Source organism: Erinaceus europaeus, chromosome 14 (assembly GCF_950295315.1).
Source record: "Erinaceus europaeus chromosome 14, mEriEur2.1, whole genome shotgun sequence".
In the NCBI taxonomy this organism is placed as follows: Eukaryota; Metazoa; Chordata; class Mammalia; order Eulipotyphla; family Erinaceidae; genus Erinaceus; species Erinaceus europaeus.
The window spans coordinates 99,193,006-99,207,860 of record NC_080175.1 but is presented as its reverse complement, the minus strand read 5'-3'; the positions used below and the strand labels follow the sequence as shown (position 1 = coordinate 99,207,860).

Sequence of the window (14,855 nt, the reverse complement as noted above, 5' to 3'; positions counted from 1 at the left end):
GGAGAGACAGAGAGACAGAAATCAATAGGGGATGGGGATAGAGTGGGAGAGACAGAGAGACAGAAATCAATAGGGATGGGGATAGAGTGGGAGAGACAGAGAGACAGAAATCAATAGGGATGGGGATAGAGTGGGAGAGACAGAGAGACAGAAATCAATAGGGATGGGGGATAGAGTGGGAGAGACAGAGAGACAGAAATCAATAGGGATGGGGATAGAGTGATAGAGACAGAGAGACAGAAATCAATAGGGGGATAGAATGGGAGAGAGCCAGAAATCAATAGGGATGGGGATAGAGTGGGAGAGAGACAGAGAGATACCTGAAGCCTTGCTTCACTCACAACGCTTTCCACCTTCGGGTGGGGACTGGGGGCTTGAACCCAGGTTCTTGTGCACTGTAACACGTGCACTCAGTCAGGTGCACCGCAGCTTGGCCAAGAACTTCGATGTTTTACATGCTATGTGGCAATAAGTGTCAGCGAGAAAAACGCTGACTACAGATGGGATTTGAATGTAGCATTTTAGCATATCTTCAAACACAGCCTCTTTGCTTCCTTTTGTTTTCCATTAGGGCACAGATGGTGCTAAATTCTCATCCTGGCCATGTACAACTGTTGTGTGTTTGGAAGGATGGCTGCTGGGAGCAGGCACGGATGGCTCAGTTTGGTCTCTCGGAGACAACTTTGACTTAATTATTCACACTGTTGCAGTTCTTTTTTTTTTTAATTGTCTTTATTCATTGGACAGACACAGACAGAAATTGAGAGAAAGGGAGTAATAGAGATTGAGAGAGACAGAGACACCCTGCAGGCTTACTTCATCACTTGGGAAGCTTTCCCCCTGCAGGTGGGGACCCAGGGCTTGAACCGGGTCCTTGTACATTGTAACATGCGCTCAGCCAGGTGCGCCACCACCTGGCCCCATGTTGCGGTTCTTACTAAGGGTCTCTGGGCTGATTCATTCAGCATGCTCTGTAGAGGAGGGTATCAGTCTGCAGGTAATCTGTGTGATTGTGTGCGAATGTGACTAACAGTGTTCCGAGCGTATAAAAATAATGAGGTGACTGTACATTTCTGCTAGGACAATCGAGTCCTTCTTAAATTGTAGTTATTTATCAATGTAAGAATAACAACAAATGGAAAAACGTGAACTCTGAATAATTGTTTATGGTTTTAAATCAGACAGCTAAAGAAAGTGTCAAAAGCTTTGTCATTAGATGAAACTATAAATACCTGTGTTTCTTCCAAGGGAGTCAGAAGTCAGAACAGAACTTACACGTTTGTTGTGATGTAACTTTTGCTGATTCAACAATCTGTCTTTTATCTCACCCTTCAATGTGGCCAAGTGAGCAGCATCAAATCCGCTGATTATGGTCACTGGAACAAATCTGTATATGTTCAGATCCACAACACGGATTCAGAGAAATCAGCCAGGAAATCATATGAGATAGCTATTCCAGAGTAAGAAAATAGTCTCATTTATGCAAAGGTCTTTAAGCATTGGGCCTATGCAGCACTTCAAGAAAAAAATAGCTAGGTCAGGAAAATTAGATTTGCATTTTTTTTTTATCTCAAAGACATTATCTTGGTCTGGAATAAGCCTTCAGAAAAACCTCACATTTTGACTTTCATTCAGTACGTCAAACATTAAGAAAATGGTAGTGTCTGTCTTACTGCACTGGCCTTATAACCTGATCATTAACGCAGAAAGCAGCCCATAAAAATCAGGTTAGCCTGAATAATAAATGGATTCTTCCTCAGTCTTCACAAGCTATCATTTCACAAGTAATAAAATGCCAAAAAATTTAAAAAATATATAGTTTGTACCCCATTTATGTCTTACTGTGTTCAAAAGTGGACTGATATTAGCTAGTTTGTAAACATGATACAAAGAAAATGATGGAATTCTTTGTTTTAAAAACCGTTAAGTATTCATTTTAAATGATAAATTTCCAAAGACATGCTGTTCTTTTTTAACTTTTAAGAAATGTTTCTTTACTTATATATGTATGAGAAAAAGACAAGGAGAGAGAGAGAGAGGAGGGGGAGAGGGAGAGAGGAAGAGGGAGAGGGAGGGGAGGGGAAGGGGAGGGGGAGAGTGGGGAGGGGGAGAGGGACAGAGAGAGAAAGAGAGAAGAGAGGGAGAGAGAGAGGAGAGGGAGAGAGAGGAGAGAGGGAGAGAGAGGGGGAGAGAGAGGGAGAGAGAGAGAGAGGAGAGGGAGAGAGAGAGGAGAGGGAGAAAGAGAGGAGAGGGAGAGAGAGAGAGGAGAGGGAGAGAGGAGAGGGAGAAAGAGAGGAGAGGGGGAGGGAGAGAGAGAGAGGAGAGGGAGAGGGAGAGAGGAGAGGGAGAGGGAGAGAGGAGACAGTGAGGAGAGGGAGAGAGAGAGAGAAGAGGAGAGGAGAGGAGAGGGAGAGAGAGAGAGGAGAGGGAGAGAGAGAGAGGAGAGGGAGAGGGAGAGAGAGAGAGAGAGAGGAGAGGAGAGGGAGAGAGAGAGGAGAGGGAGAGAGAGAGAGGAGAGGGAGAGAGAGAGAGAGAGGACTATTGAGTATATTAGTTAACTTTTGGGATGCACTGGATCGACCTTCCCGTGGTGCATCCCGTGAGTACCCACTCATTGGGGAAACTGACGATCCTTCCTAGCCGACTGAATCCACATGGATCCCAGTCACTTTCAAAGCCAGCAAAAAGCAGCTCCTGCTAGCTTTCAAGCTGTTGGTCCTGCTCTTCGAGTCCTCCAACTTAATGTTGAGGGGCTGTCCTTTGCCAAACGCGTTCTTATTGGTCAATTGGCGATACAGCATCAGGCAGATGTTATTTGCCTACAAGAAACACATACAGCAGTCGATGAAGCTGCTCGATTCACCATCAGTGGATTCGATTTAATATGCTATAATCTCCATCCTAAACACAGCCAAGCCATCTACGCTAAATTGTATCTTGCGGACGTTTACCATACGGCCTCTTCAACCTTCTACGACTCCATTACTATTGGAACTATTCAGCTCGTCAACGTATATAAGCCTCCCAGTGCCTCATGGGATAACGAGGTCCTGCCTAGCCCGAATCACCCAGCCGTTTACGTTGGAGAATTTAATAGTCATCACCAAGACTGGGGATATTCCTCCATCGTGCTGACGGCTCTATCTTAGCTGACTGGGCTTCAGCGAATGACCTCTCCCTATTATACGATCCCAAACAGCCAGGCTCTTTTCACAGTGCTAGATGGAATAAAGACTCGTCATCCGACCTGTGCTGGATTAGCACAGTCAACGGCCAAGCCTTTCCTGCTACGAGACACGTTCTCAAGATCTTCCCACACAGTCATCACCGCCCAGCTATCATCCACATTGGTCTCCAGCTCCCACTGATTCTGTGCTCGGAGAAACTAAGATGGAACTTTCGGAAAGCAAACTGGCGTCTGTTCAGTGATCTTACCAACAAATCTATTCCTGCAATTACAATTAACTCTATCCCCTCTGAAGATTCCTACAGGCGCTTCCGCAAAGCCATCTTCAAAGCAGCTTCCCAAGCCATTCCTCGTGGGAGACGTGCTAACTATACGCCTTGTCTTGATGCTGAATGCGAGCAACTACTAAAACAGTATGATGAGTCCGGCGACCCAGATGTGGCTGACCATCTCATCACCTCCCTGGATGCAGCACACCAAGCCCGTTGGCAACAACTCACGGAAAGTCTGAACTTCACCCACTCAAGTAGGAAGGCCTGGAAGCTTCTTCCCAGACTGGGTGCCGGTAGCCAACCCCCTCCCATCTCCCATCCTCCCGTATCTCCAAACTCAGTGGCCAGTCACCTAACTCAAGTTGGTCGTGCTAAGATCGACCCAGCCTGGAAAAGAGAAATTTCCCATGAGTGGTCATCCCACTTCCGGTTATCTTGTCCATCTCCAAAAATCTCTCCCTTTACATTGTCTGAACTGGAAGACGCTTTGAAGAGGGTTAAACCGGGAACAGCTGCTGGCTATGATAACATCACCCCAGAACTCATTCTTAACCTGGATCCCGCGGCAAAGAAGTGGCTCGCTTCATTCCTGTCCCACATCTTGGAATCTGAGTCTATGCCCAAAATTTGGCGTCGTGCGAAGATAATAGCAGTTTTGAAACCAAAGAAAGACCCAACACTGGCCGCCAGCTATAGACCAATTTCTCTCCTCTCCGTGTGTTACAAACTCCTTGAGAGGCTGCTTCTGTCACGTATTTCTCCTCTTACAGAGAAATTCCTATCACCCGCCCAAGCTGGTTTCCGCCCAGGAAGATCTACCTGCGAACAAGCCCTGGCCCTCTCAACTTACATTGAAAATGGATTCCAGAAGAATTTAAAGACGGGTGCTGTCTTTGTTGATCTCACAGCAGCCTATGACACGGTCTGGCACCATGGTCTCCTAGTCAAGATCTCAAGATGCCTGCCTCCATGGGTGGCCAACACTATATCGTTTCTTCTCCAAAACAGAAGATTCCAGGTACATCTGGGTGACAAGTCTAGCAGATGGAGACTTGTCTCAAGTGGCCTCCCCCAGGGCTCTGTTCTGGCTCCTACGCTATTTAATATTTACATCAAATCAGTACTGTGATCCTTTGAATAACTGCAGAATACTGTGCCCCAGTATGGTTCTGTAGCCCCCATGTCCACTTGGTCGATTACAAATTATACTCCTCCATGAGGATAATTTCTGGAACCATCCGTTCCACCCGGTTCCATGGCTGCCAGTTCTTAGCAATATCGCCCCACCAGATATTCGTCGGGATGCGGCATCATCTAAGTTCATTTCCCACGTCTACGCTCAACCGGACCTGCCAATATACGTGGATATCTTCGCCTACCCTGTCCAACGCTTGACGTCTCGTCATCCAATCTGGTCCCCTATGCCTACACTGAACTTCTCTGTTCCAGACTCTTGGAAACAGAGATGGCAGTTGTTGGATAGTATGCCAGCTCCCCCTGGCTTCTGCTTAACCATATGCCTATATAGGGATAGATTTAATCCCATTCAAAGCTTTGGTCTATTTACATAAATCACTTTTACATTTACATAAAGCACTCCCTCCAGGGCATTGGTGGTTCAGTGATAGGATTCTCGCCTGCTCCGCCCCCTCCTTGTCACACTCTGATTGTCACCAGTCACTTTTCTCTCCACCCTCTCTATGTCACATCCTGTTTCCACCCTACTTGGCAAGTATATATAAAGACAGCATTGTGAGTTTCAGGGTACTTGAGTTTAGCTTAGCTCGTCTTAGATTGTGCTGCGTCCTGCATGAATAAAGAGATACTGCCTACAGCTCAACCATGAGTCCCTGGTCGTCTGTTACCCGCCCGTGAAGCCAGCCCGGCGAAAACAACATAACCCGTCGAAAACAACAGGCAGTCAGCCGAGGTAAAGAACAAACACCTCATCACAGTCCCCTGCAAGCGTCAACCCGGCTTTGACCTGGCACGTTATGACTGGGCCCTCCTCAATCGCTAACGAACAGGCCATGGCCGGTGCGCCGCTATGTTCCATCGCTGGGGATCCAGAGACAACCCGAACTGCCCCTGCGGCTCCAGACAGACTATGACCCACATAGTCAACGACTGCCACCTCTCCAGATTCAAAGGAGGTCTCGAAACTTGACATCAGGCTCAACCTGACGCTGTTGACTGGCTACGGACGAAGGGCAAACGCTAGAAGAAGAAGTTAACTTTCTTGTGTTGCGAGAAAAATAAAACAAAAGCATGTGTGGACAGAAAGGGACTCTGAGAATCAAAGAGAAAGACTGTTGCCTTGGAGAAAGGGTGCAGTGCCCCAAAGTAAAAGGCTCTGGGGTGGGGGAGGGTTCAGCTCCTGGAACAGGATGGGGGAGGACAGCCTAGTGGGGGTTGACTTGTTAGTGGAGAACTGGGAAATGTGACACATGCACAAACTGCTGTATTTTACTGTCAACTGTAAACCATGAATCCCTCAATTTAAAAAAAGGTAAATAGAAAAATCACTGAATGCTGCTGAGATGGGGTAAAAGCTCATCTTGACACAGATAATTAACTTCACTGACCACTAGTAGAAATGAGACTTCTTTTTTTGGGGGGCGGGGGTCAGGAGGGGAGGACAGCCAAATGTTTTGGCTAAGGCTGTAATGGTTGATTTAGTCACATTATTTTTTTTTACTGTTTTTATTTTTTTATTTCTTTATTGGGGGATTAATGTTTTACAGTCGACAGTAAATACAATAGTTTGTACATGTGTAACATTTCTCAGTCTTCCACATAACAATACAACCCTCACTAGGTCCTCTGTCATCCTTTTCCAGGACCTGGACATTCTATAGAAATGAGACTTCTGTATAACAAATCTGGTTCCTAATATGTGTGTCTTAAATTTGCCAGGCTAAATATTTAAAGAAATGGTTTTCAAATGTTAAGAAAATATGATGGATAGACCTTGAAACTTCATTTAACTCAAGTGACTATTTGATGGAGGGGGGGGAGACTTAGAGGAAAAAAGAAAAGTCTAAACCACTTCTGTTAAAAAAAAAATGGAAGGAAGGAAGGAGGGAAGAAAGAAAGGAAAGAAGCTCCTCAGCAGAAGGAGTTTTTTCTTTTTCTTTCTTTCTTTTTTTCTTTCCTCCAGAGTTATCTCTGGGGCACGGTGCCTGCACTATGAGTCCACCGCTCCTAGAAGTCTTTTCTCCCATTTTGTTGCCCTTGTTGCCCTTGTTATCCTTATTATCGTTGTTGTTATTGATGTCGTCATTGTTGGATAGGACAGAGAGAAATGGAGAGAGGAGGGGAAGACAGAGAAGGGAAGAGAAAGACAGACGCCTGCAGGCCTGCTTCACCGCTTGTTAAGCAACTCCCCTGCAGGTGGGGAGCCGGGGATTCGAACCGGGATCCTTACGCCGGCCCTTGTGCATCAAATCATGTGCACTTAACCTGCTGCACTCCCGCCAGGCCCCCAGCAGAAGGAGTTTTAACAACAGACTGGTCTGTAAACATTTGTACAATCTACTGGAGAAAGGGGATGGCCCTGTGCGAGCAGGAACCAGAACGTAGGGCTCTGGTCTTTGAAGTTTGAAATGTTTCCTCAGAACTTCCACATTCTTCTCTCTCTTACTCCATTGGAAGCCCTCAAAAGCAAATGCTTGTTCGCTCCCTTTTTCTGTTGTCCTGCCAAAAACACACAGTCACTGATAAAGCCCATAGTGATTCATTGCAGACCGTCATCCCAAGGTTTCCAGTATAAATGTCATATTTAAAAAAATCTCTTCTCTTTTTACTGATGTTTAACAGACATTTCATAGCAGTGACGGTGCAGTTGATTCCTATTGTCATATAATTAAAGTCCAGATGTTTCTGCATGGAAGGGAAAGGAAGGTTCCACCCCCAGATTCCTTCCCTACAATCTCCTTTCTTCAGCAGAGGCTGAGCGGTGGGCTTCATCAGGAAGCAGAAATAATGGAACAGAACCACCTTTCCGTATCTTTCTGTCTTTCTGCAGGTCAGTTCTGTTTTCACTATTTCTTCATTCCTTGTGATTTAAGAGAAAAAGGCAAAAGGGGGTGGGGAGCAAGAGAGAGAAAATATGAAAAGGGAACTGGCTACTGGTAAATTAAAATTTAAGTTGAAAATACTTCTACTTGTTTATTTTTCCACCAGGGTTATTGTTGGGGTTCTGATGAGAGACACAGAGGAAAAGAGACACCAGCATGGCTCCACCACTGGCTGGACCCCCTTCCTGCAGGTCTTCTGTGGTGGCAGGGCTCGGCCCGATACCTGAGTTCAGCACAGTGCACACTCTGCTGGACAATCTGTCTTCTGGTCCCTGTTTTTTAATTCTTAGCACTGAGTAAACATACATTAAAATTACACCACAATGAGATACCACCTCACCCCTGTGAGAATGTCACACATCAGAAAAGGTAACAGCAGCAAATGCTGGAGAGGGTGTGGAGTCAAAGGAACCCTCCTGCACTGCTGGTGGGAATGTAAAGTGGTCCAACCTCTGTGGAGAACAGTCTGGAGAACTCTCAGAAGGCTAGAAATGGATCTACCCTATGACCCTGCAATTCCCCTTCTGGGGATAGATCCTAAGGAACCCAACACAACCATCCAAAAAGGTCTGTGTGCACCTGTGTTCTCAGCAGCACAATTTGTAATAGCCAAAACCTGGAAGCAACCCAGGTGTCCAACACCAGATGAGTGGCTGAGCAAGTTGTGGTATATGTACATAATGGAATACTACGCAGCTATTAAAAATGGTGAATTCACTTCTTTCCCTCATCTTGGACGGCACTTGAAGGAATCCTGTGACGTGAGATCAGCCAGAAAGAGAAGGATAAATATGGGATGATCGCACTCAGAGACAAAAGTTGAGAAACAGGAACAGAAGGGGAAACACACAGCAGAACTCGGACTGGAGCTGGTGTCTGGCACCAAAGTCAAGGACTTTGTGGGGAGGGGAGGTTTTCAGGTCCATAAGGGAGGGTGGAAGTGGGGACACAGGGCTTCGGTGGTAGGACTCCTGTGAAAGTATACTCCTATTAACTTTCAGTCTTATAAATCACCATTCATGCAGTAAAAAAAATAGGAAATAAAATAATACACATTTTTAATTTCCTGGCATTCAAAGATAAGATATTACATGAATTCCTTTCCAGAAGCCCTAATCTTCCCCCAGAGACTTTATTCAAAACACTAATTCTTTTGCCAGTGAAACCCACTAGATCTGCTGCCGGTCTCACTGTTAGGTCTGTGCTTTCTCCGCCCTGCTTTCAAGGCAGCACCTGAAACTCGTATCTTTGAGTAACAACTGCCGGGACCTGGACTTGCCCACCTTGGGTTCCGGTTAGAATGCTTGGTTCTGAACTCGTCCCACCCTCTGGGCTCTGCAGGTTAAGTAACAGCCGTCAAGGACGGCTCCCACAGCCCCCGCAGCTGCCCAACCCCACAACTCTAAGTCAAAGGCAAGGAAGATGGCAGAGGGGTAGAGCAGATGCAGGAAGCAGGGAGACGACATGAACTGGAGTCCACTCCAGAACGGGAAGCGTCCTAGAAACCCAGGGCTTCTTTCCGGCCTTTAATGCAAAGCACCACAAAGAGGTTGTGGTCACCTCAGCATTGCCTCCTGCTACTGTTTCCACAAATTATTAGAGTGACCATGATCAGAACTGGGGAGGAGAGAGGGAGCGAGGCAGCAGTCGCACTGACCGCCCCCCACACTGGAATCATCACCCTGTAATCCCCACATGCCTACAGGAGAGGTGTCCCCACAGGTCTCCTCCAACCCGCGCTCTCATCTCGTGTGTCTAACGGAAAACCGGGGCGGGGTGGCAGTGGTGCACCCGGCTAAGCACACACAGCACTGTGCGCAAGGACCCGCGTTCAAGCATCTGCTCCCCACATGCAGGGGGAGAGCTTCACGAGAGGCGAAGCGGGACTGCAAGTGCCTCTTTCTCTATGTTCCCCTGTCCTCTCGATTTCTCCCTGTCTCCACCCAAGAAATAAATATGTAAGAAAAAGAAAAAAAATTATCTTAAAAAAGTAAAATTTCAGACAGTCAGCAAAGTTGAAATGAAAACCTGTAAGTACCCTCACCTTTTGCTGTGGTGTAGGAGAGGGGACCATGACTTTTTTTTTTTTTTAATTTTTTCATTTATTGGTGGGATTAATGATTTACAGTCAACAGTAAAATACACTAGTTGGTACACATGTAACATTTTTCAGTTTTCCACATAATAATTCAACCCCCTCAAGGTCCTCCTCCGCCATCGTGTTCCGGTACCTGAACCTTTCCCCCCAACCCAGAGTCCGTGACTTTGGGGCAGTGCACCAACTCCATCCAAGTTCTGCTGTGTGTTTCCCCTTCTGTTGTTGTTTTTCAACTTCTGTCTCTGCGTGGGATCATCCCATACTCACCCTTCTCTTTCTGGCTGATCTCACTTCACAGGATTCCTTCAAGCTCTGCCCAATAGGAAGTGAAGGATATACCTCATCATTTTTAGTAGCTGAGTAGTATTCCATGTGTATATAGATCACAACTTACTCTGTCACTCATCTGTTGCTGGACACCTGATGTTTGTCTATTCCAGAAAAAGCTCCGTAAGTCTTCCCTCACAGGTGAATTCTCTCCCTCCTGTGCGGTTTAACTGACCGACAGAATTCAGTCTGAACCTCCTAGCACCTCATGCTGCTGTCCTTCATGTGACCTCACGGTGATCACTCAGGAACCCACGAAAGGCACTGCCCAGCAGACGCGGTGGGTGTCTGTTACCCGAAGTCTGAGTTTTCCCCTCACCGTTTGCCACTCCCGCACGTCACCTCCTGTTTGCCTAGTGCTCCACTGTGGCCTCGTCTCATTCAGCCAGGCCGATTCCCCACTCACTCTCTTGCTACATAACAGGCCCTGCCATCGACCTAGAAACCTGACCATCCTTCTTGAGTCCTCTAGCCCCACCTCCAACCAGTCACCACATTAACACATTTTCTTTCACCCAGTTCTCTCTCCAGGCCGATTGCTAGGATGCTTCAGACTCACTTGTCGTTCACTCCTCTTAGGACAAATCTACAGAAATCTCTGTCAGTATTCAGACTTGTTCTCTGAGCTCCCGGTCTTGGCCTGATTCCAGTATAGTCCTCACTCTCCTGTCTGACTGAGTTTTCTAAGATAAAACTCTGGTTATGCCATTCTTTTTTTTTTTTTTAAGTTCTCTTTTATTTTCCCCTCAATGTTACAAAAAGTAAAACTTCTTGGTCTTAATCTTAAACTCTTTTCCAGACTAGTTTTCAGTTCTTTAAGTCAGCAAATGTTAGTTCTATGTGTTATGATGATTATCTTTGGGAATTGAGAGGGTGAGACATAAAATGCTGATGGAGGGTGTGGTGTGATATTATAGCCTTGGAATCCATTATTAACCACAAATAAAACATGGGGGAAAATTATATTCAACTCCACCAACACAACTCATCATTGGACTATGACCAAGGCCGCTTACCTCTCTCACCTAAGGTCACCTTCCTTTGTCTTATAATTCAACATTCAGCTGAAGTTTCCTGTCCCTTGATGGCTTCCTGGATTTCTCCCAGTGGAATATTGCGGCAGGAGTGGAATCTACAGCAGATATTGAAGCGCTGACAGCAACGCATCTCTCCACACATTCACCTCTCCCAGCAGAGATGCAGGCCACCTTACTGGTCCAGCAGGGATGCAATGCATTCTTACGGGGGGTACTTGGGAGAAGAGTTGAGCCAAGGAGGAGTTGAAAGAGAGGATCTCCAAAGTCCACTCCGACCCTCAGGTTTTTGTTTGAGGATATCAGTCCTTCCTATGGCTTTGAATGTTACGTCTACTCCCAATTTCCACCCACAACTTCAAGACATTTCTGAGTTTTAGACCAAACTCGTGCTCATCTCATCACTGACGTGGCCCAACTGATTATCTTAGCGGGCATCCCGCACACAGCTGCCCCGTCTGCCCGCACAGCCTGCCCCGTCTTTCAGGTTTCCTGCAGTTGTTGTTCAGGGACCTTCTCCCTCGTGGTGGCTCGCATTAAAAGCACCTGAAACCTACTACGTTCACACCACCCACCACCTAGAGCTGTGGATTTCCTTGCTGTGAGCTGTTTTGGGGCCATTCCATTTCCTTACTATCTCCATCAAAATGCTTGTGATCCTAGTTAGCGTTTTCTTTGACTTTCATGCTATATTTTCATCTCTGTTCCTGGAAGATTTTTTTAAATACTTATTTATTCCCTTTTGTTGCCCTTGTTTTATTGTTGTAGTTATTGTTGTTATTGATGCCATCATTGTTGGCTAGGACAGAGAGAAATGGAGAGAGGAGGGAAAAACAGAGGGAGGAGAGAAAGACAGACACCTGCAGACTTGCTTCACTACCTGTGAAGTGACCCCACTGCGGGTAGGGAGCCGGGGGCTCGAACCCTGATCCTTAAGTGGCCACTTGCGCTTCGCGCCATGTGTGCTTAAACCGCTGCTGCGTTACCACCTGACTCCCTCCCTCCCTCCTGGGAGATTTCTAAATAACATCTGGAAATCCCAAAAGTTATTGTAGTGATTGTCCACAGCAGATGCCCTACAGCTCTTGATGAAATGGTTGAATTTTAGGCTGTGGGCTTCAGGGTATGGGGCTTGTTTTGTACTTTGTTTCCCCACCCCCTCACCAACCCCTCAAGTATAACAAAAGGTGTAAGGCACAAGGGCTATCTATTTAAATGCCATGCCTGTTACTGTAGCTCAGAGGTACTGCAACAACTGATAGCAGTTTTAAGAACAAGCATCAGGGGTAAATAGCACAATGGTTCTGCAAAGAGACTCTTATGCCTGAGGCTGCAAAGTCCAAGGTTCAATCCCCCTGCACCACCATAACCCAGAGCTGAGCAGGGAGCCACCAAGTTGCAGATGTCATCCTGATTCCACCGTGACTGGGCAGACAACTTCACTTGTGTGTCCTGGAGCCTCCCCTCCCCAGAGCCCTGCTCCACTAGGGACAGACAGACACAGGCTGGGGGTGTGGATCCACCTGCCAACACCCATGTCCAGCCGAGAAGCAATGACAGAAGCCAGACCTCTCACCTTCTGCTCCCCATAAAGAATCTGGGTCCTGGGAATTGGGCGGTAGCGCAGAGGGTTAAGCTAACGTGGTGCAAAGCGCAGGGACCGGTGTGAGGATCCCGGTTCGAGCCCCCGGCTCCCCACCTGCAGGGGAGTCGCTTCACAGGCGGTGAAGCAGGTCTGCAGGTGTCTGTCTTTCTCTCCCCCTCTCTGTCTTCCCCTCCTCTCTCCATTTCTCTCTGTGTTATCCAACAACAATAATAACTACGACAATAAAACAAGGGCAACAAAAGGGAATAAAGACATGCTCTATTAAGAAAGAAAGAAAGAAAGAAAGAAAGAAAGAAAGAAAGAAAGAAAGAAAGAAAGAAAGAAAATGAATTTGGGTCCATGCTCCCAGAGGGATAAAGAATAGGGAAGCTTCAGGACAGGGGTAGACAGCATAATGGTTCTGCAAAGAGACTCATGCCCGAGGCTCCAAGATGCCCAGTTCAATCTCGTGCACCACCATAAACCAGAGCTGAGCAGTGCTCTGCTAAAATCAATCAATCAATCAATCAATCAATCATCAATATAAATAAATAAAAGAATAGGGGAGCTTCCAATGGAGAGGATGGGACACGCAACTCTGGCGGTGAGAACTTTGTGGAATTGCAGCCCTCTTATCTTACAGTCTTGTCAGTCCCGATTAAATCACTAATAGGAAATAAAGAGACTAGGGACGTTTCCAACGGAGGGCGTGGGGTGGGGACACACAACTCTGGTGCGAGGACCCATCGGGAAGGAATTGCAGTCCTGTTCTTTCACGGTCTTGTCCATCACTATTCCAGCACCAATAAATAAGTAAAAATACGAAAAATGTGAAAAGAAGAGGCACAGTCAGCTATGCAAAGAGCTGCGTCTGCCCGGCCCGAGACGGGCCCGCAGCCCCCGCAGCAGCGGCCCCGCCGGCGGCCCGCGCAGGACCCGGGAAGCCCCGGAGGCCCGGAAGTCGCCGCAACCTCCCGGGCTCGGGCCGCGCGGGGCCGGGGGCGGGGCCGGGGGCGGGGACGGGGGCGGAGTCGGGCTCCCGGAGCCGCCGGCGATTGGAGGACAGGCCGCGTGCTGATTGGCCGGCGCGGACGGGAGCCCGCCGGGGATTGGCGGGGGCGTGTCGGGGCGGGGCCCGGGGCGGGGGCCGGGGCGGGGCGGCCAGGCAGCCAGCCGGCGCGGCGGGCGGAGGACGCGGGCAGCTCGGCCTGCGGGCGGCGCGGAGGCTGTTCCCGCAGCGGCTCCGGGGCTGGGCGCCCGCCGCCCGGCCGCAGCTCGTCTCCTCCGGCCCCGCGCTCCGGCCGGGGCCCCGGGGCGGGGGGTGCGGGCCAGGGGCGGGGGTCCCGGCGGGTGTGGGCCCGCGCCATGCAGGGCGGGCTGCGGGGCGCGGCGATGGGCGGCGGGGCGGCGGTGAGAGGCGGGCAGCGCCCCGGGGGCCCCCGCCCCCCGCGCCCCCATGCGGCTCCCCCCGCGGCCGCTGCTGCTCCTGCTGCTCCTGCCGCCGCCGCTGCTGCTCCGGGCGGGGGGCCCAGCAAGGTGAGCAGGGTCGCGGGGGGGCGCGGGGGCGGGGGTCGTGGGGGGGAAGGTGAGCGGTCGCGGGGGGTCGTGGGGGGGGAAGGTGAGCGGTCGCGGGGGTCGTGGGAGGGGGGAGGTGAGCGGTCGTGGGGGCGGGGGGGGGAAGGTGAGCGGTCGCGGGGGGCGCGGGGGGGGAGGTGAGCGGTCGCGGGGGGTCGTGGGGGGGGGAAGGTGAGCGGTCGCGGGGGTCGTGGGGGGGGGGAGGTGAGCGGTCGCGGGGGTCGTGGGGGGAGGTGAGCGGTCGCGGGGGTCGTGGGGGGGGAAGGTGAGCGGTCGTGGGGGCGGGGGGGGGAAGGTGAGCGGTCGCGGGGGGTCGTGGGGGGGGAGGTGAGCGGTTCGCGGGGGTCGTGGGGGGGGAGGTGAGCGGTCGCGGGGGTCGTGGGGGGAGGTGAGCGGTCGCGGGGGGTCGTGGGGGGAGGTGAGCGGGCGCGGGGGGCGCGGGGGGCGCGGGGGTCGCGGGCTCCGACTGCAGACACCGGGCCCGGCCGCCCCGTGCACGCCGCCGACCTCGCTCAGGTTGCTTTTTGTGCAAGGTCGTTGCCTTCCCCTCCCCTTCCCTTCCCTTCCCTTCCCTTCCCTTCCCTTCCCTTCCCTTCCCTTCCCTTCCCTTCCCTTCCCTTCCCTTCCCTTCCCTTCCCTTCCCTTCCCTTCCCCTCCCCTCCCCTTCCCCTTTCCTCTCCTTTCCTTTTTCTTTTCCT

At 49.8% G+C, this 14,855-nt stretch overlaps 1 protein-coding gene across 1 annotated transcript in view; it reads left to right on the top strand.

Annotated features, from left to right (window-relative positions):
• Positions 1-14,855, top strand: part of DCBLD2 (discoidin, CUB and LCCL domain containing 2) — a 135,882-nt gene that overhangs the window by 47,096 nt on the left and 73,931 nt on the right. Inside the window, exon 3 of the mRNA XM_060171012.1 lies at positions 13,480-14,118. Within this exon, the coding sequence (XP_060026995.1) occupies positions 13,480-14,118 (639 nt within the window). The remainder of the gene's footprint in view (positions 1-13,479; positions 14,119-14,855) is intronic.